The sequence below is a fragment of the Urocitellus parryii genome, chromosome 6, assembly GCF_045843805.1.
Source record: "Urocitellus parryii isolate mUroPar1 chromosome 6, mUroPar1.hap1, whole genome shotgun sequence".
Classification (NCBI taxonomy): Eukaryota; Metazoa; Chordata; class Mammalia; order Rodentia; family Sciuridae; genus Urocitellus; species Urocitellus parryii.
The window spans coordinates 115,769,395-115,790,061 of record NC_135536.1 but is presented as its reverse complement, the minus strand read 5'-3'; the positions used below and the strand labels follow the sequence as shown (position 1 = coordinate 115,790,061).

Sequence of the window (20,667 nt, the reverse complement as noted above, 5' to 3'; positions counted from 1 at the left end):
GGGTCTCACTGAGTTATTTAGCTCCTCCTTTTTTTCTGAGGCTGGCTTTAAACTTGTGATCCTCCTGCCTCAGCCTCCCAAGCCACTGGGATTACAGGTGTGCACCACCATGCCCAGCCCAATCTCATATCCTTGTAACACCATGACCTCCAAAGCAAGAGAGCTTTGATAGGGAATATTATGATTGGCTCTACTTAGGTCACAAACTTGTACCTGAACTAATAACTTTGGTTGGAATGATGGTCTCCTCTACCTGACCTGATGGGTCATGTATCCATCTCTATGGGGCAGAGATAAAGGTGGCATTGTGACTATCAGTCCCATTAAGTACTTATGAAATGTGAATACATGCTCTGCATGACCTATAAGAATGTTTAATTTGGCCTGGCTGGAGGTTAGATGCACATGAAAGGGCAGTGAGAGTCAAGTAGGGCTAGATCCAGAGAAAGTATATAAATTTTATGCTAAGGGCAGCAGGGAGCCATTGGAATGCTTTAATCGAGAAGTGATATGATCAGATTTGGATTTTAGAAAGATCCCTAGGCAGCTAAGTGGAGAATAGATTTGAGCAATACATACTAGATAAAGAGTCTAGTAAGGTTGCTAGTGAAATAGTTCTACTGATGAGGAGTCATAATATAAAGGGACTGATTTAAGATGTATTGAGATTAAATTTAAGATGTTTAGGGAACTGAGTCAAGCTGGTCAGGATGATTATAGACATGAAGCTTGCTGTGTTTACTAACATGCTGAGCATATTGCTTTTCTTGCTTGTCTTCCTCTATTACTACCTAGCTATCAGCAATCCCCAAAAAGGAATGAAAGTGGTGGTTTCATCCCAGTGTTCCAAGAGATAGGGTGAGGCAAGATGGAGGGTGGGAGGGGCCTTCACACTTCACTTCATCCCCCTACCCATCACAGCATGGCAGCAATTATTACATATGAATTCTTCCAAAAAACTCAAAGTATTCCTTACCCATGGAACAAGAAGCTGCCACTGAATTGGGGCCAGTTTAGGGGCTGCTTTTTTCTGTTGTCTCCCCCTTAATAAAAAAGTAAACATATTGGTATTCGGGAGGTAGCTCAGTGGTACAGCACTTGTCTAGCCCATTGAGGAGCTGGATTCAATCTCCAGTTCCATAAAAAAATAAAAATTTTAAGATTTTTACAAGGTAAAATTGATTCAGTTTAAATGAGGATAGAAATCTAAAATGCTTCCTTCTCAAGGTTCAGGCTGAATAAATCATAGATGATATTTACTAAGGAACATGAAAGAAATTTAGAGTGAGAAGATGAGTCTGCCTGTGAGGTATCCAAGTGGAGCTGTTTCAAAGGCAATTCATCCAAAAGGCAACTTGAAATTCAAGAAGGTTAGGATGGAGATATAGATTTTGGAAGCCCAGTTTATAGGTGTGTGTCTCTAATGCTGATTTAAACAGAAAACATTTGTTAGAAGGGCACTAGTTTGGGTACTATGATTCAGGTAGGAGACCCAAGATTAGAAAATAGGTAGGAACAATGGAAGGCGAGTTCACCAGAACAAAGGCCAGAATCACATACCAGAACCAGCCCAGCAAGAACATTGCTCCTGCTGTTATCTTCAGACACTGGATGTCACCACCACCAATTCCCACACCACAGCTGCTGGGCATGAGATTAGGCTGAGCCTACTGTGGCAACTGTCACTGGGATGAATTCTCCATGGTTTTATTTCTCTGAATCATTTCAGAATCTCCATTTCCGGGGGTTGCTTGGCTAAGCCTAGGTCATATGCTTCTGTCTTACCTGCTGAAGATCTGGGAAAGTAAAGATCCAAACTTTTGGTGTCTGTCATGGAAGGCAGGCTCTGCTTATCTATATGATTTGTAACATAAGAAGGGGATTCAGATTCTGAGAAGCCTAAAATGAGCTAGGTCTGCTTCACCAGGGTGCTGTTGAAATCACTGGAAAGCGTGATAAGAGTAAAAAAGGCTTATGCTGGCCTGTTTTCTTATTTAAATAGTAAATTAAGGAAAAGGAGTCTATTAAGAATGCAGTGAAGGAATCACATGAGAAAGAAACTGGAAGAGGCTATTTCAAAGGAGCCAACAGAGGTTGAGAGGATAGGATGATCAACAATGCTGAATGACATCAAGTGGTTTACCAAGCCTGAATATTTCCAGTGGACTTGGCAGTTCAGAAGTCATTTTTAACTTTGGTGAAAGTATTTTCAGTAGAGTTTCTGGGAAGACTCAGATGGCACCCATGGAAGTGTAGATGCAGAGTATAGACTACTACTAGAAGCTTGGCTGCAGGCAAGAAAAACCAGTAGCATATCAGATTAAAACAGGATTTTTTTTTTGAATTTTTAATATTTTTTATTTTTTAGTTCTCGGCAGACACAACATCTTTGTTGGTATGTGGTGCTGGGGATCGAACCCAGTCGCATGCATGTCAGGCGAGCACGCTACCGCTTGAGCCACATCCCCAGCCCAAAACAGGATTTTTTTTAAAGGTTGGGCTAATTGATCATATTTGTGTGCTAAGATCAAAGAGTAGAAAAGAGGAAAGTGTTGAATATACATGAAGGAAAGGGTAAGCAAAGGAGAAGTTAGCAAAGAGGCAAAAAGGAGATACAGATCACAATGAAAGGATTAACCTTGGATTTGAAGGGAGACCTCCACTCGGCTTTGTGAAATATAAAAGATGGGAGAGAGCCAATATCAGGGGACAGAAAGTGGAGGCAGCAACCCTCATGGCCTTTATTTTATCTGTGAAACAGAATGAAGGATGGTGTGGAAGGGATGCTTGTTACACTGAGAGCTCAGCTAATGAGACTATGTATTAGGTACAAGTTAAGTGAGCTTAAGCAATTTGTTCTAGATAAAGAGTGATTCACAGAACCTGAAGGTCAGAGGGCCTCACAAAGTGTCTGAGAAGCCACCAGGAGCTAGAGAACTATCTTGTCATTTCTAGTTTCTACTTCTCCATGCTTCATTCTCTGTCCTAGAATGTCTTTATCCATTCTCATTTCACATAATAGGTGGGAGATGGATAGAGTCTAGTTAGAAACATAATCTCTCAGCCCTATTTCAGATTCCCAGGAGAGAATATTTGTTTAGTATAGATGAGATCAGGAATACACTTACAGTTCAATAAACTGCAACCAGGGTGCCAGGGATCACAAAATACAAAAATGGCCCTGAAGCTTGTGGATTTGGAGTGTGAATGTGGGAAATATAATTCCCAAAGAATGGGCTCATGGGCTGGACTAACCTAAAATGGTTTCCACTTACAAGCTCAAGTCTGTAGGACTGAGTGGTTTCCTTCATCCTAGTTTAGGATGAGAGAATAGAGAAGATACACAGTTAAAATTACCCATGAATGTTTTTTTTTAAAGATTAAGGTCAATCATACTAACAAAAATGCCATTAATGTGACTGACTTAAAGATATGGAATGGAGGGGCTGGGTTGTAGCTCAGTGGTAGAGCACTTGCCTAGCATGTATGAGGCACTGGGTTCAATCCTCAGTACCACATAAAAATAAATAAATAAAACAAAGGTATTGTGTCCATCTATAACAAAATATTTTTCAAAAATATCGGGAATGGATAGGAAAATAAGCAAGGCCAGGAAGGTCCTGAAAAACTATGAAGCAGTTGAGATTCACCATGAGTAATTGAGTAGTGGTGTGAGATGGTAAGGGTTCAGGAGGGGGAGTCCTGGAAGGTTATGGAATTCTGGAGTTGAACATTTCACTGAAGGAGTCAGAACTCCTGTGCCTACCCAAAAGTGCTGTATTCACACTCCCATACACATGTGGTTCTCAGAAGCTATTATGAGACCCTGCATTAGGGAGTAGGACCAACTCTTTCTCCAACTACTCTGACCTTCTGCACTCTGCAATTGGGCTATATTCCTTACTTTTTCAGTTATTATATACAATGGGTGTGTCAAACTGAGATACTGTTGTGGCCCAGGCTGAGTGGCAAGGTGAACAGAGGTGGGCATTGAAATGAAAATCAGTCAGAAAGGGGCTGAAGATATACAAATGTAAAAGAGAATCCTTACTGGGAAAATTCTGACATCAGTTCAGAAGCAATAAATATGGCATGTGGTTTTTTCATTTAGGGTTAAGGCCCTCCTTGTATGTGCTGTGTCCAGCTAAAAAGAGGAAGTGAGGAAGAGGAGTATGTCCAAGATGAACCTTTTCCCATGAGTGCTGATGGAAAAGAAGGTTATATGGGAGCCCAAGACTGGTAAATATGAGAGGAAGTCTGGCCATATCTAGGGATAATAACCATAAAAACTACAATTTCAGCTTCCATTTATGGACTATAGATGCTCCTCAATTTACAATGGGATTATGCTCCAATTAACTCATTTAGTGTACCTAACCCACTGAAAGAACATTATACTTAGCAATAGGGCACTACAAAGTATCAGTTGTTTACCCTCTTGATCTTGTGGCTGATTGGGCAACTTTGATCAGATGTTCTGCCCCACTGAGAGAGACTGCAGTGCATAATGCTATGTACAAGAAAAGTACAGAATTCAAAGTATAGTTTCTACTAAATAGGTATTGGGTTTGAACCATCATAAATTAGAATGATCTTAAGTTGAACCATGTAAATTGGGACATCTGTACTTCCTAGTCAAAGGATTATGCTATTTACTTTTTGTGTGTGAGGATTGAATCCTTGCACATACTTAAGCAAGCATTCTACTACTGAGATACACCCCCAGCCCTCTTTAATTTTTTATACCTTTGTTTTATTTATTTTTATGCGTTTTGCTGAGGATCAAACCCAGTGCTTCACACACTTATTTTATTTGTGAGTCATCATCTAGCTAAATTGCCCAGGCTGGCCTCAATTTGCTATCCTTCTGCTCAGCCTCCGGAGTAGCTAGGATTTTGGTGGTGTGCTGCTCGCTCGGCTTGCTGGCTACTTCAAATGTATTAATTTTAATCCTATGAAATTTCAGGTATTTGTGCTCATTTGGGGAGCATATATACTAAAATTGGAATAATATAGAATAGATTAGCATTCCCTGTGCAAATTCATGAAGCATTCCACATGAAAAAAGTTACAAATATTTGTTTATATCCTACAAAAATGGTTCAAACTAATACATATGGTTTAAGCTAATACTACCTCATTTTACCTTCAATACAACAGCCCTATGAAATAGGCACTATTGTCTCCAGTTCAAAGAAGAGAAAATATTGGTGCAACATGTCTATAATCCCAGCTACTAGGGATCTGAGACAGCAGGATCACAAGTTCAAACCCAACCTGGGCATTCAAGCAGACCCTGTCTCAAAAAATAAAAGGACAGGGGACGTAACTCAGCCATAGAAAGCTTGCCTTAACATGTGTGAGGCCCTGGTTCACGCCCCAGTATTGAAGAGACAGAGGGGAGGGGGAAGGGAGAGAGAGAGAAACGGAGAGACACAGAAAGACAGAGACAGGGGTAGAATGAATAAAGACTCAGAAAATGAAAAGTTTTTATTTTAGATTGCACAATAAAGTGCTGAAACCAGGCTTTGAACCTACCTTAACTTAGAAGGTGAGGGTACTTTCCATACTGAAGCTACCAGGGGAACAAATTAGTTAAACTGTAAGATATTTGCCTCTCACTTTCTAAAGAGATTCTTGGAGTCAGTAATATCTGGGGAGAGGACGGGGCTCTAGGCCTCTGTGGGCCAACTCCCAGCGTTCAGTAAGGAGGATCCCTCCCAGCAAGCAGGTGGATTGCCTTACCTGCGCATTCCTCCGAACCACAGAGGGAGCCAAACGCAAATATTCCTCCTTTGGAGAGCACTCCGCCCACTTCCCGGAGCCTCTCTTCTTTCTCCACTCCCCCCCTTCAACCCACTGCGCAGGCGCCACCTTCTCGCTCCGTACCCCTCCCAACTAGCTACTATTGGGCAAGCGCCCTGATACTGGCGTCCGGAGCGGAGGCGCGCCCGGCTGCCGGCCGCGCGGCGGTTGGTCAGGAGAGAGACACGTGATCGCGGTTGTCGCGGCGCGAGCGTGCGCAGAGTGGCCCAGCGCACCCGTGACGGAACGACTAGGCGTGGGGTGCGCGACCTCGCCCGCCCGGCCTGGTCCCCGCCCCTTGGCTCGCCGCTCCGCCCCCGCGGGGCGTCCCGGGCCGCTCGTCCCCTCAGCGGCGGCCGCGCGCGGCCCGGGGTCGCCGTGAGTACTCGCGAGGCTGGCCTGTGGGGCGGCCACCACGGGGACGGGGCGGGGCGGCCAGACCGCTGGAAGGGTGTGGGGTCCGCCCCGCCTCGGCGGCGGGGGATGAAATGAGGGGTTTGGACCAGGTGGTTCTGAGGGTGGCTCCTAGACTTAGGCTTCGCTCAGGCCGGGCAGCTGAACCACAGAAGCGGCCAGAGCTTTCTTGGGAAGGCAGGGGTTGGGTGTCTGGGGCTTCAGAGGAAACCCGGAGAACTGTAATTGCTGCCTCAAGGGAGGCCCTAGGGCCTGCCCTAGAAGTGCGGGTGGCAGGGTGTTTTCAGGACCAGCCGCGTTCTCTCCTTCCGCCGGGTACCTGGGGTTGCGCTATCCTGCAGGAATCGCCACTCCCTGGCTCTTCTCTTCGCTCTTTGTTTAATGGCCTAGCCTTTCTGAGACTGGAACCCTCCGTATAGAGGGGAGTTTTTTTTGTTTTTTGTTTTTTTACTTGCCCAAGACCACAAAATTGGGAGTCAAGCCCAGAGTTTAAATGAGGAGATCAGAAGCTTCTCTGACTAGGCGTAGAAGATCCCCATGAACCTAGGGAAAAAGACCTTTGTGATCCAGACTTGAGGCTTATTTACATTTGGTTTATTCCCATGGAAATACATAAAGCATTCCATGGTAGTTGTCATCATTCAAAATAAACACTAAAGTTAACAACATCTTTCTTTGGGCATTCTTCATATAGTCTATATTTGGCCCAACTTCTTGTGAAATACTCCCTCTTTATTTTATCATTTCAATAAAAAAGACATGTCTTGCTGAATTCATGAACAACTCCCTCAATTAATTATAGTCTCATCACATGAATATTGGATGTAATTTGGACTTGTCAAATGATATAGTTCACCTATACTCCTAACCTTAAGCAAGTTGTATGACTTCCATATACCTGAGTGTCTCTGCATAACATGAAAGCTTTGAACTAGGTAAACTTTCAACCTTATTTCTTATTTAAATGATTCTATGAATTCTATTAAAATGATCTGTGAATTCTGTGACCTACCACCTGCTTCCCCCCCCACCCCCTGCATGTTTTCTTTCTCTTTGTCTTGGGGATCTATCTCAGGGCCTTATGTGGCTATACTCTCTAGCTCTTAAACCCACTCACCTCTCTGAGAATGGTATTGAGAATACACAGTAGAAGTCCCTTTCACTATGTTAGCCTGATTTGAAAATGCCAGTAATTTCTGAACGTCTCTTTTTGGACAGGAAAAACTCTCTGCCCTGAACTTTTTTTTTTTTTCTCCTTGTGAAAGCAGCAGACGCTGAGCAGCAACAGCCTTTGGAGAGATGCTGAGTTTTTCTTGACTTCTACAGTGATAAAGACCCTGAAAAAGTTACTACTTCTGGCCTGTGTGGTCATCATCTTACCACTCATCCCCCAAGACAACCCAGCCTGAACATTAGTGCCTCCCTCTTTATTCCTCTGTGATCATCCAGATCAATGTTTGACTGTTTATTTTCAAATTTCACAAGCCCAGCCCCAGATCTTCATATTCTGGTTCTCAGCTGCTCTTGAAGGTGAATGAAGTCTTGCTGTTTAAAATCTGTTTTTGTGTTTTTTTTTTTTTTTAATGATTTATGCCTATGCATGGAGGTGGTTTAGGTTATTGTATGAATGTCTTGTTTGACTTAGTTATAGAGCAGAGAGCTCATTATTCGGTTAATATGTTAAGGAACTATTAGCATAGTGAAAACAGTTAAAATCTATGCCATAGGGGGCTGGGGATGTGGCTCATGCGGTAGCGCACTCGCCTGGCATGCGGGCGGCCCGGGTTCGATCCTCAGCACCACATACAAACAAAGATGTTGTGTCCGCAGAAAACTAAAAAATAAATATTAAAATTCTCTCTCTCTCTCTCTCTCTCTCTCTCTCAAAAAAAAAAAAAATCTATGCCATAGAACTTACATTCTGATGGGAGATAAATGTATGCTAGACTGTAGTAAGTATTTTGGGAGAAGAGAAATAGTGCTAGTAAATGTTGAATTGTTGCTATTTTATATAGGATAGTCAAGGTGACCTTTGAGCAGAATGTGGATATGTGCATTGAAAGGGAACAGCAGAGACAACAGAAGTTTTTTAGGCAGTTGTTAGGGTAGCTTTGCCATCTACCATTTAACCCTTCATAGTTTAACAGATGTTTTGTTTTGTTTTTCCCTGCTGCATGTGGAGTCTTTAGTGGGGCAAAAAGTTGCTTGGTATACAGTTAGAGGTCTTTAGGAGTAGAAACAAGCAGGAGAAAAGGTTAGGGGTTAGTGGTTTTTTTTTTTTTTAATGCATTTGTTGGGATCATTATGGATTTTTTATTTGGGGACTAGGTTCCAAGATGATCCCAGGACATTATTTTGGCCATAACAATTCAGACCATGTTTATTTGAGGACGTTCAGTATTGTTGAGGACTTTGTTAGATATGATTGTCGCATAAAGGCTTATAGTAATATTGATGTTTTAAAAAACATAATGGCTCACTATGGAGAAATGACGGAGAAAAAGAGTGATTCTGGTTCTTAATTGTGGTGAGGATTGGTATGGTGAAGAATATTTAAAAATGAACTGGTTAGACAGGATAGCATAAACATTTGATCTGCCATCATCACATTTGGCTTTGAGGTTATTGTAGCATTATGAAGTAGAATAGATCCTTGTTCCAATCCCAGCTCTACCGTTTGAATTTAATGGCAGTACCTTATGTTTGTATAGTGTTTTCATGGTTCATTATCTTTATTTCATTTTATTTTTGGTTCCAGGGATTGAACCCAGGAGCACTTAACCACTGAACCACATCCCTAGCCCTTTTTAAAGGTTTTTTTTTTTTTTTTTTTTTTTTTTTTTTTGAGACAGAGTCTCCCTAAGTTGCTTAGGGTTGTTGAGGTTGGCTTTGAACTTGGAATCTTCCTTCCTCAGCTTCCCTAGCTGCTGGGATTAAAGGCATGCACCACTGTGCCTGGCATCCCCAGCCCTTTTTATTTTTATTTTGATGTAGGTCTCACTAAGTTGCTTAGTGCTCATCACATTGCTGAGACTGGCTTCAAACTTGTGATCCTTCTGCTTCAGCCTCTCAAGTCGCTGGGATCACAGGCCTGCACCACTGTACCTGGCATTGTTCATTACCTTTAAAGAAGGACATACAAAAGTGAATGTGTATACATGTAAGTATATCTCTTTACATGTAATAAAAGTGTACCTGTGTATAAGCCATCTAGCTATTAAGTGGTGATGTAACTAGTTGTTATATGCTTTCCACAGAACAGTGACCTGTTATCACAGTAGCAGAGTCTGATATCCCCAGCAGATCTCCAGTTGCTTCTAACATCACCTCCCTCCCTTATCTCCCTTTGTGGCCTCCTAAATGCCCATCTCGTTGGCCTGGGTTCAGTTGGTGGTATGGAGGGGTGCTGCCTAGCACTGACCTGGGAGTGTGTGTGACCTACTGACCCAATGGTGAGAACTGACTCCTTACTTCTTCCAACTAATCATCCAGTGGGTAGATGAGACAATGTGCTGACTTTATCTTTCCCCAATATTTTCTCTCTTGCCCTTTTGGAAGAGTGTGGTATCTGAAGTTAAATAAAGGAGAAGGGGCAGGAAATAGTATTACTTGGGGGAGAAGTGTCTGTGTGTTTATGTGTTTTCTTAGGGTAAAAGGGGTGAGTTAAATACATTAACAGATAGAAACAGAATAATGAGATGAGAGCTTACGTATACTTGGGTAATGATGTAGAAGAGGCCAGCTTATACTACAATCCAGATATACTTAGAAATCAACTTTATCATTGAAGTCTTTTGTGTCCCTCCCTCATTGGCTACCAGAGCCTTGATCATAGGAGAGTTAAGAAGGCCAAAATTCCTCACTGTTTTCTTTCTCAAGTTAGAGCTATGCCTTGGATATGATCAGATTTAGGAAGAGATAGACTTGGTAAAGGGTGAGGCAAAAAGTGTAATGGGATTAAGGCTTTAGTTATTCTACCCTAAGGAACCTTTTCCTGTTCTGTCACCCCACCATATTCCATGGAATGAAAGGGACTTAAGAAATAATTGTATCTTTATTTCTCATCATTAGGACATCAAAGGCCAGTTCTGGAATGATGATGATTCAGAAGGAGATAATGAATCAGAGGAATTTCTCTATGGAGTTCAGGTGAGGTTATATTCTTTATAATATTCAATGTTGGGTGGTCTTGATTTTATTCTCTGGATACATCAAGAGTGAAAGAAGTTGTCCTGGAGCAGTGATGAGATGAGGATATAATGTTGGTATGGTCTAATTATGGTCTTGTCAGAGCTTATCCCATGTCTTTGCTCCCCTAGGCTGGGACCTATACCTGTTACAGAATAAACTACATCCTCTGTAAATGAAAGCCATATGTATTTTCTTAGGAACTATTTTTTTTTTTATTTCACTAGCCAGTGAGGAATATTCATTAGGGTCAAGTCTTAAAAGGACACACTCTTGAGCAAAAATGCTCACACTTTCAGAACGCTCTTCAGATAGAACTTACTTGAGTTAAAATCTGTACCCTTTAGCCTATCTGAGTTTTAGCAGGTCAGTGCCTGAGAGGAAAAGCTAAAGATTTAAAGGATGTGAACTCCTCAAGAAAGGCCTACATTTGGTCTTCAGAAACTTCCTTAAAGTGGTGATGTAGGAGGAAGGGATTTGTCAATAAAATCTCTAGCTAGGGCCACCATCAAGAACTCCTTTATATAAGTAGCTTTCGCTTCCCTGTACTGCTGCTGTTTGTATCCCTCTGTTTCTGGTGTATCTTCATGTTCTTTTTATTTTTGACTGTCTTTCCCTGTTTATATATCCTTTTCCACCCCTCCTACCACCCTACATTTTTTGCTGCTGTCTTAGGGGAGCTGTGCAGCTGACCTGTATCGACACCCACAGCTTGATGCAGACATTGAAGCTGTGAAGGAGATCTACAGTGAGAACTCTGTATCCATCAGGTAGGACTCTACTTCAGGATGGCAGGGGAGCAAGTCACTTATTTCTGAGTTGTTAAAAGGCTAAATCTTTTTATGTTGTGATAAAAGGGGATAAATGGTGAGCTTAATGATAAAATTTGCCCAAAATACTGATGCTTGGCTAACAGGAGGTATTGGTAGTTTTACTAACTACTTTTCTTAGAAGTTCCCTCTTAGCCAGGGGCACCTACAATCCCAGCTACTGGGAAGGCTAAAGCAGGAGGAATGCAAGTTCAAGGTCAGCCTTAGTTGCTTAGTGAGACAGTGTTTCAAAAATAATAATACCATAAAAATAAAAAGGGCTAGGTGCTCGTGGGTTTAATCTTCAGTATGGCCAAAACAACAACAACAATAATAATAATAAGTAAATAAATTTATTTTTATCCTAAATTCTTGAAAGTCATTAATTTTACTTTTGATGTAAGAAGAGTTTCTGTCCTAGAGAAAGCCCTGATCATATAAGTGGCTTGAGATCATCCAGCTAAGACCCTATATACAGACTGTCTTCTAGCCTTTCCTCTCCCCTGTCCCCAGTTCAGTTCTCCTTCTGTCTCAGTTTCTGTTCCCTTCTTTCTCCCTTAATGAGACTCACCTGTTGTATCTCTGTAGAGAATATGGAACTATCGATGACGTGGACATTGATCTCCACATCAACATCAGCTTCCTCGATGTAAGTGGTGCTAGTACCTGCCAACAACATGTCTATCTGGACTTGTGGATTTTGTCATGTAGGCCAGGAGTCTTGTTCCTGAGTGCTGTATTTGGAGCACAGGTTCTTCATCTCTGTCTTTCCTAGACCATCAGCAGATAGTGGTGTGTACTGTCATGTGCATGTATGTGTTGCATAGGGGAAACTTCAAGTCCATTCCAATTGTAAACTGGAAATTTTCCCTTATTCTTTTAGGAGGAAGTATCTACAGCCTGGAAGGTCCTCCGGACAGAACCTATTGTGTTAAGGCTGAGATTTTCTCTCTCCCAGTACCTTGATGGACCAGGTAAAAGCAGTGATTTGGGCAAGCGGGTACTCTGAGTGTGGTCTAATCTAAAGTTCTAAGTTAACTGAAGTAGAAAAAAACTAGGAGTAAGGCCTTTGGGCTCAATCTATAGCTATTGATAGGGAATTTTCAGTTTCATGTCATTGATGTCTTCTTGATAGCTATCCCTTAAAGGCCTTCTTGGTTAATGAAATTGTTTTCTAGTTCTAAGATATCATTTATTCTTCCCTTTCCTTCAATTTCCTACTGAGAATATTTGAAATTGATTAGAGAGCTTCCACAATCTATCTACCTCAGAAGTTTTTCTCTTCCACATTATTATTTAGAATATGCAGTAGCTGCTGTTTTTAGACTGTGAGGAAACTATTCCACTGAACTATGGCTTTAAACTCCAAGGAGGATAGAGATATGTATACACTAGGAACTTTCTCTTCTCTTTGCAGAACCATCAATTGAGGTTTTCCAGCCATCGAATAAGGAAGGGTTTGGACTGGGTCTTCAGTTGAAAAAGTAAGAAATTTGATCTTTTTTTTTTTTTTTTTTTTGGTCATGGATATGTGAGGGAAAGAGAGATGAACACATGTGTTAGTCAGCTTTTTGTATCTGTGGTAAGATACCTGAGATATTCACTTTGAAAGTAGGAAAAATTTATTTTGGCATAGAGTGTTAAAGAGTTCAGTCCATGATTGCTTGGATCTGTTGCTTTGGGCCTGTGGTAGCATAGTACAGCATGGTGGGAGTGCATGGTAGAAGAGGCCTGTTCACCCAATGGTGGAAGGGAAGAAGGAAATAAAGAAATGGAAAGTGAAGGCCTAGGGTTTCAATATCCCCTTCAGGGGCATACCCTCTGGCCCTAACTTCCTCCCACTAGGCCTTACTTTATAAAGGTCACATTTTTCAATAGTGCCATAAGCTGGGACCAGACCTTCAACACACAGACTTTTGGGGGACATCAAAAATGTAAACTTTAGCAACACATGTGCATGGACAGAGCCTTGGATCTAATGTTTCCTTTTTAAAAATACCCTTTTGAAATAAGCCCAGGAAAAACTAAGAAACAAATTTTGGTAGCATTATTTATGGTTGTGAAAGGGAGCCTATGGTTCTTGGGTATCAGACCTTGAGAATTCCTGGAAGTTAAGGAGTAGTTCATCACTATTTAGCATTTAAAGAAAAGTCAGGCATGGTGGCACATATCTGTATTCTCAGTGAGGCAGGAAGATCTCAAGTTTGTTTTTTGGTTTTTTTTTTTTTTTTTTTTTTGTACAAAATCAATGTTTTATTAGTGTGAATGTGTGTGTTTTTTTTTTTATGCCCTTTTAAAATTTTTACTTGTAGGATTGCAAGTTTGAGGCCAACTTCATGTAACTTTAAAAAAGGACATGGTCAGATTAAATTTCAGAAAAAGTATTCTGGTAACTTTGTAGTGGGACCAGAACTAGTTTAGTATGAAGCTTTTATATACCCTTAGACATGAAATGATGAAGGGCTGAGCTAAAATATGTCTGTGGATTAGAATAGAAGTGAGAGCTGGTTCAATGGGTAGAGCACTTGCCTAGGCTTAAGTCCCTAAGTTCAATTCTTACTAGTAAGTGAACAAAAAAAAAAAAAAAAAAAAAAAAAAGAATTGCAAGAATGGAGATGAAACAGAATGATTTTGGGGGTATAAGTCAATAAGACTGGGCTTAGATATTTTGTATACATTCGCAAGAGCCAAGGAGTAGTGGAAATTACTTTCGATTTCCAGCCCTCCTGTCTAGGTAAATTGTGATGCCACAATTTAAATAGGGATATAAGAAGAGGAGCATGGACTAGGATGTAACTCGGTGGTAATGCACTTTCCTAGTACATGCCTGGCTCAGGCCTCCAACACCACAAGGAAAAGAAAATAGCAGATTTGTAGCATGAGAATAGATACCCCCGCCAACCACCAGTTTCTTTTTGAAACTGGGTATTGAACCCAGGGCACTTAACTACTGAGTCACAGTCCCAGGCCTTTATATTTTATTTTGAGGCAGTCTCACAAAGTTGCTCAGAGCATTGCTAAGTTGCTGAAGCTGGCTTTGAACTCATGATCTTCCTGCCTCAGTCTCCTGAGCCACTGGGATTATAGATGTGTGCCACTATGCTCAGGTGATAATCCAATTTTAAACATATTAAAGGTAACTTTAGGATATGAAAATGGAGATGGCTCATGTACAGTGTGTATATGAAGTACAGTTTGTTATGTATAGGAGAGGTTAGGGTTGAAGATAGTCATCAGCGTGTGGATAGAAATTAAAACCAGTGAATATGAGATAGCTAAAGGGAGAACATGATAGAAAAGAAAATAGAATCAAAGGTAATATACCTTTTAACACCTAGACAGAATACCCAGGAAACCCCAGAGAAAGAAGAAACACTAAAGGTGGGTCAGAGAAGAATGGTATCACAGAAGACAAGGCAAGACAACTTCTTTATCGAGGGTCAGATGCCAGTGAAGATCTGTTAAGAGGAGAATTTTGAAATTTCTATTTGATTTAGCTTAAAAATGAGAACAATTTTAATGGAATGGTGAGGTAGGAACCACAGTAATTTGAGAATTGAATGATTGGCAAGAAAGTAGAAACAATAATTATGAATTGGGAAATTTAGATGAGTTTAGAAGGGGAAAAGTATGAGATACTTAGACTGAGGTACAGAAAGTTTAAATTTTTTGTAATCTTTGGGAAAGGAACCAACAAGAGACAGGAATGATTGATAGATTGAGGTTCCTAAAAAGGCAAGAAGGGGCTGAGATAGAGCACAGATAGAGAAATTGTGTTAAATAGAATGTCACTTTGGTCCAGAGTGGAGGGATTGAGGTCAGGGTGGAAATAGGTATTATAATAAGATTAGAAAAATTAAAGGTGCTGATATCTGATGGCTTTCTCTAATTAGAAGGGAAAGAGATTGTTGGCTTTAGTTGAAATTAGAAACTTGAGAAGTTGAATAATTATATTGAATCAGAAATGATAAAACTGTTCAAGGACAAGTGAAAGGACTGACAAGTCTGGGAGTTGGAAACTATAATTATAGTATTTCTTTATTTGAAATACTTCGGATTAAACCTGGGACCTCACATATTCTAGCCACTAAATCCCTAGTCTTTTTAAATTTGATTTTGAGACAGAGTCTTGTGAAGTCATGATTCTGGACTCAAATTGGATCCTCCTGCCTCAGTCTTCCAGGTTGCTGGTATTACAGGCATGTGCCACCTTTCTGGAAACTGTAAATTTGGGGATGTAGTGGTTTTTTTTTTTTTTTTAATATTTATTTTTTTAGCTGGATACAATATCTTCATTTTATTTTTATGTGATGCTGAGGATCGAACCCAGGGTCTCACACATGCTAGGCGAGCACTATACCACTGAGCCACAACCCCAGCCCGGGATGTAATTTTTCATCTAACAATGTCAGTATCTTTTATGTTCCTAGTTCTTTTCTTCACTATTCACAAGGCAGAGTGTGGTACTTACTTCTGTCCTCCCATCTCTGTTCTGGTTTCAATATAGTCATTCTTGGCAGTAAATTTCAGGTGCACAGCCTTTGAAGGCTCACCTTTGAGATCTCCCTGAAAGTGCAAAAAGCATTTCAGAATTTTTCTGATCCATTTACATAGTCAATGGGAGAGTGTACTATGATCTACTTTTTTTTTTTTTTTTGAATTTTTTTTTTTTAATATTTATTTTTTTTAGTTCTCCGCGGACACAACATCTTTGTTGGTATGTGGTGCTGAGGATCGAACCCGGGCCGCACGCATGCCAGGCGAGCGCGCTACTGCTTGAGCCACATCCCCAGCCCTATGATCTACTTTTTCTCACAGTGGATCCAGTAGAATGTACCCCTTTTTTGAGTTTTTTGTCTTTGGCTTAGACTTTTAGCCTAGGACCTACTTCTCTCCAGTCCCCTTCTGGGGTTCATACTGAGTCTTCATTTTTATCAGTTCTTTTTACCTTCACTCTCCAGGTCTCGCAGTTTCCCCATCATACAGGACTCCATGCTGAAAGGCAAACTGGGTGAACCAGAGCTACGAGTTGGGCGCCTCATTTAGGATGGCATTTAAGATAGTAATTTCCATGTGCTAAGGTCACCTCAAGGCGGGTGTTCAAGCACACATTCCCCTATCACAATTAGTTTTGCAGTCTTTGGAATTAGATTATTTGCCTTGCCTAGTTCCTATTTCTTGACCTTCTCCTTTGCCTGCTCTTGCCTAAACCTGTTCTCTTTGATTCTTCAGGATCCTGGGTATGTTCACATCCCAACAATGGAAACATCTGAGCAACGATTTCTTGAAGACCCAGCAGGAGAAGAGGCACAGTTGGTTCAAGGCAAGTGGTACCATCAAGAAGTTCCGAGCTGGCCTCAGCATCTTCTCACCCATCCCCAAGTAAGAACCCCCTTAGCTAATCATCTGTAATCACCTCAGTCTTGTCTTAGCCTCATTCCCATCTTCTGGAATACATGAATTAATTTTTTCTGTCCTCTTTCTTGGTCCTCCAAATTCTGTACCTTTAACTACTAATACCACTCACATGGTTTTGTCCCCTTTGTGTCCTTACTCTTCTGTTCCTAGTCCAATGTTCAAACCTCATCCTGTATGTAAAATACAATAATTCTGAGCTCACAGTAATATATTTGGAGATGTGCATGCTGATCTTTCCATCTTGTCTTCCTTTGGTTCTTATCCTTATTCCCTGTCATAAGGAGGCAGAGTTATGGAATAGGCACCAACTCCTGGCTCTTATGCAAGGGCCCATTGATTTATTATCTAGGCTGGAAATAAATATTGCTCCATTCTTTGACCCTAGATATACATTGTTTCCTTCTTGGTTATCTTCTGATCTTCCCAAAGGCAGACACAAACCTAGGTTTGTAGCTTCTCAGGCACCATTATTGACAGTCAGATAGTTAATATTAAGCTCTTCAGGATACAACTACTTCTTGCCAGTGTGTAGCACTTAATCCTTCTCTTTTATGACAGAGAGTAAATGAACAGGTCTCCTCTCCAAGGGATTGTTTCAGACCTGGTGTTAATGCCTAGGCTTTGCCTTTACCTCCCTTCCATGTCCCAATCTGAAAAAGGTACAGGTAATGACGTACAAATCAATTCATTTAGTTGGTGTGGTGGTGCATGCCATTCAGCCATTTGGGAGCCTGAGACAGGAGAATTGCAAGTTTGAAGCAGCTTCAGCAATTTATCAAGACCCTGTCTCAAAAATAAAAAGATTTTGAGTGTAACTCAGTGGTAGAATGCCCCTGGGTTCAATCCCCAGTACCAAAATATATAAATCCAATAGTGTGATCCACTTTTTCTCACAGTGGATCCAGTGGAATGTACCCCTTTTTGAGTTTTTTGTCTTTGGCTTAGACTTTTGGCCTAGGACCTACTTCTCTCCAGTCCCCTTCTGGGGTTCATACTGAGTCTTCATTTTTATCAGTTCTTTTTACCTTCACTCTCCAGGTCTCCCAGTTTCCCCATCATACAGGACTCCATGCTGAAAGGCAAACTGAGTGTACCAGAGCTACGAGTTGGGCGCCTCATGAATCGTTCCATCTCCTGTACCATGAAGAACCCCAAAGTGGAGGTGTTTGGCTACCCTCCCAGCCCTCAGGCAGGTCTCCTGTGCCCTCAGCACGTGGGCCTCCCTCCCCCAGCACGGACCTCTCCTTTGGTACATGGGCTGGGGAGGATTTGACTTGGGTATCAGGAGGGTGGGATTGGAAATGTGGGAGTGTAGCTTTTCAAAATGGGGTGGGGTTATTAATGTATTATGAGTGAGTAGAATGGAACATATTTTTTTAATAGTTGAAACTTAGATCTAAACTGTCTGGCTGCCTTCTCTGGTAGTAGGCCATAAACCAGAGAGAGACTGTAGATGGGCAAGTCATGTTTGATTTTATTAGACTGTGGTTAACTTGGTAGTTAACTTCTATACTGATCTGTTCCATCTACTTTGGAAAGGATTAAAGACGAGTTAACACTAGTCTAGAATCTTTGGCAAAAAATGTCTAAAAAAAAAAAAATCTCTCCAGCTTTGAGGTTGCTTTTTTTGAAATAGGACTTAGTAATTTTAGGAAAATCCTAGGTGATGGGTCAGTGAGGTCTTTAGAGGCCCCTGCTTCATAAAAGATTTATGAGGTCTTGTCTTTTACTTCCACCAGGTTAGTGGTCACTGCAAGAACATTCCCACTCTGGAGTATGGATTCCTTGTCCAGGTAATTAGGTCTAAAACTTCAGTCCAAACATCTTACTTATTGTCTGACCATATGATCCCCTAAGATCGCACTGGTCTTTTAGTCAGTTAAATATTTCCTGAGTTGCTTTGTTCCCAGAACTATACTAATAAGTATTGAATGGATAAAGAGAGAAGATATAGTTCCCAACCTCATGTATTCTCAGCATGGGTTTAATCCCCAATATTAGGACTAAAACAAACAAACAAAAAACTTACAGAATTATTGGGAACACTTAGGATCGGGTACAAATGTACTGTGAATTTTAAGTATATAAAGTGTTAAGAGAGGTATTGACACTAATTTTTCTTGCAGTCCCCAAATCCCTTGCTTAAGTGATCTTCAGTTTCCTTAAAGATCTTTTTCACTGCTAAGCCAATGCTGATCATTTACATCTTTCAAAAATCTCTTTACTTCTTTGAGCTTTCACTTTTATATCTCTGTTATCTTTTTTCATGTTATTCTTTCCACTGGCCTTCCTCCCCATGTCTGCCTGTTGCAATCAAGGTTCACAAGTGTCTTTTCCTTATAATCTTCATTACTCCATTGCATGATCCTTTTTGTTTTATGTAACATCTCTGTGTCACATACCATATGTCACATACCATTGTAAGGAATTTTGTTGACATACCACATCTCCCCTATTGGAGTCTAGCATCTGAGACAATCTTTCTTGATAACAGTCAAAGAGACCTTTTACAGAGCTGAGTACATAGTAGGCATTTAAAAAAACCTGCATTAAATGAATTAGTAAAACCCCTTCCATCTCTGTTACCAGCTCATGTGAAATGGGACAGCTTGATTTATTCACAAACAGTATGTTAAGGCATTGCTAGGAAAAACATATTAGGATATTTTGCATGAATTCTCAATTTGTACTACCTTCCCAGCACAGAATTCTTTTTTCTTTTTATTTAGTTTTGAGGGGTGTGTACTGGGGATTTAACCCAGGGGTGCTCTACTACTAAGCTACAGCCCCAGCACATTTTTATGTTTATTTTGAGACAAGGTCTTGCTAACTTGCTGAGAGCGGCCCTAAGTTGCTGAAGCTGGCCTCAAACTTGCAATCCTCCTGTCTCAAAGTTTCCCAGGTTGCTGGGATTAAAGGCATATGTGACCAAGCCTGAACCCAGCACAGAATTTTGTTGGTGATTTTGACCAGTGAATTGGCTAATTGTCTAGGTAGTTGAAGTGTCTTTTCAGGTCCCCTTGCAATCTGATCTTGGATTGAATACTCACCTATACTAAAGGGCAGTCTGTAGTGAGTACATCTGCTGTTACTAGTTTAATTAGCACTTGCTTATGCTTATGAAATGCTTTCATGAAGATAATCTTACTTTTTGCAATATCCCAATGAGGTGAATAATATCTTACTTTATAAATGAAGGCATAGATTAACTGCCATCCATAGTTACATTTGATACTAAGAAGTAGAAGTCAGTTATTAACTCAGGACTTTAAATCAAAGATCATGACAGGTATTATTTTTATAATAATATACAGATTTAGCTCTGAAGTAGAGGCATCAGTTGAAATAAGTGCAATGCCCAAGAATCGATTCTGCTTTAGGCAAATGGCTGGAAGGGAGGAGAATAACTAGAATGAAGCGTAAATTATTTCCTGCATCTAAAAAAATTTTTCTATACTTGTGCGTGAACCTCTAAAATATGTAGACATCTGTTCTCTCTCCAGATCATGAAATATGCAGAGCAGAGGATTCCAACATTGAATGAGTACTGTGTGGTGTGTGATGAGCAGCATGTCTTCCAAAATGGTTCCATGCTTAAGGTATAGGCTCCTACCCTGTGACCTTTTTCCTCCGCCAAGACCCCTTCATTTACTTCTCATCTCTCTTTTCTTCCTGGGCCTATGGTAAAGAAGGGATTCTGTCCCCAGAGACTCTAGAATTGCTTTTCTCAGAAAAGAAGTCTAATCATGTTTGGAGAGATGAGGATATGATAATGACCTTGAGGAAATAGTTCCCATGCAGCATTTAAAAATAGGAATCAGATATTGACAAGATGAGTGGATACAATACTATCCTCTGGTACTCCCAAGTCTAGATGGGTGGATAGTCAATTATAAATCATAATATATGTTAAATGTATAGAAGAGATACAAACAGTGTCATGGAAACTTAGAAGAATTATCTGACTACCTGACAGGTCAGAGAATGGTTCATAGGTAGATGACTCAACTCTCAAACTTTTTAGTAAGGCATT

At 40.7% G+C, this 20,667-nt stretch overlaps 1 protein-coding gene and 1 non-coding gene across 7 annotated transcripts in view; both read left to right on the top strand.

The window, feature by feature from the left end:
- The first annotated feature begins 4,972 nt into the window (after window positions 1-4,972).
- On the top strand, window positions 4,973-5,080 carry LOC113182093 (U6 spliceosomal RNA). Its single transcript, XR_003300675.2, has one exon. It is a non-coding gene; the product is annotated as a U6 spliceosomal RNA (small nuclear RNA).
- Window positions 5,081-6,096: 1,016 nt separating this feature from the next.
- The window catches only part of Parp6 (poly(ADP-ribose) polymerase family member 6), a 31,451-nt gene continuing 16,880 nt past the window's right edge, over window positions 6,097-20,667 (top strand). For 3 of the 6 annotated variants that reach the window (XM_077799719.1, XM_077799718.1, XM_077799720.1), the window contains exons 1-11: window positions 9,290-9,379; window positions 9,477-9,671; window positions 10,291-10,368; window positions 11,083-11,177; window positions 11,805-11,865; window positions 12,100-12,190; window positions 12,634-12,700; window positions 16,449-16,598; window positions 17,673-17,823; window positions 18,374-18,427; window positions 20,138-20,233. In XM_077799719.1, the coding sequence (XP_077655845.1) occupies window positions 9,669-9,671; window positions 10,291-10,368; window positions 11,083-11,177; window positions 11,805-11,865; window positions 12,100-12,190; window positions 12,634-12,700; window positions 16,449-16,598; window positions 17,673-17,823; window positions 18,374-18,427; window positions 20,138-20,233 (846 nt within the window). In that variant the 5' untranslated portion in view covers window positions 9,290-9,379; window positions 9,477-9,668. Of the gene's footprint in view, window positions 6,184-7,487; window positions 7,750-9,284; window positions 9,380-9,476; window positions 9,672-10,290; window positions 10,369-11,082; window positions 11,178-11,804; window positions 11,866-12,099; window positions 12,191-12,633; window positions 12,701-16,448; window positions 16,599-17,672; window positions 17,884-18,373; window positions 18,428-20,137; window positions 20,234-20,667 lie in introns of those variants that run through there. The other 3 variants (XR_013343717.1, XM_077799717.1, XM_077799716.1) reach the window with 2 other exon arrangements.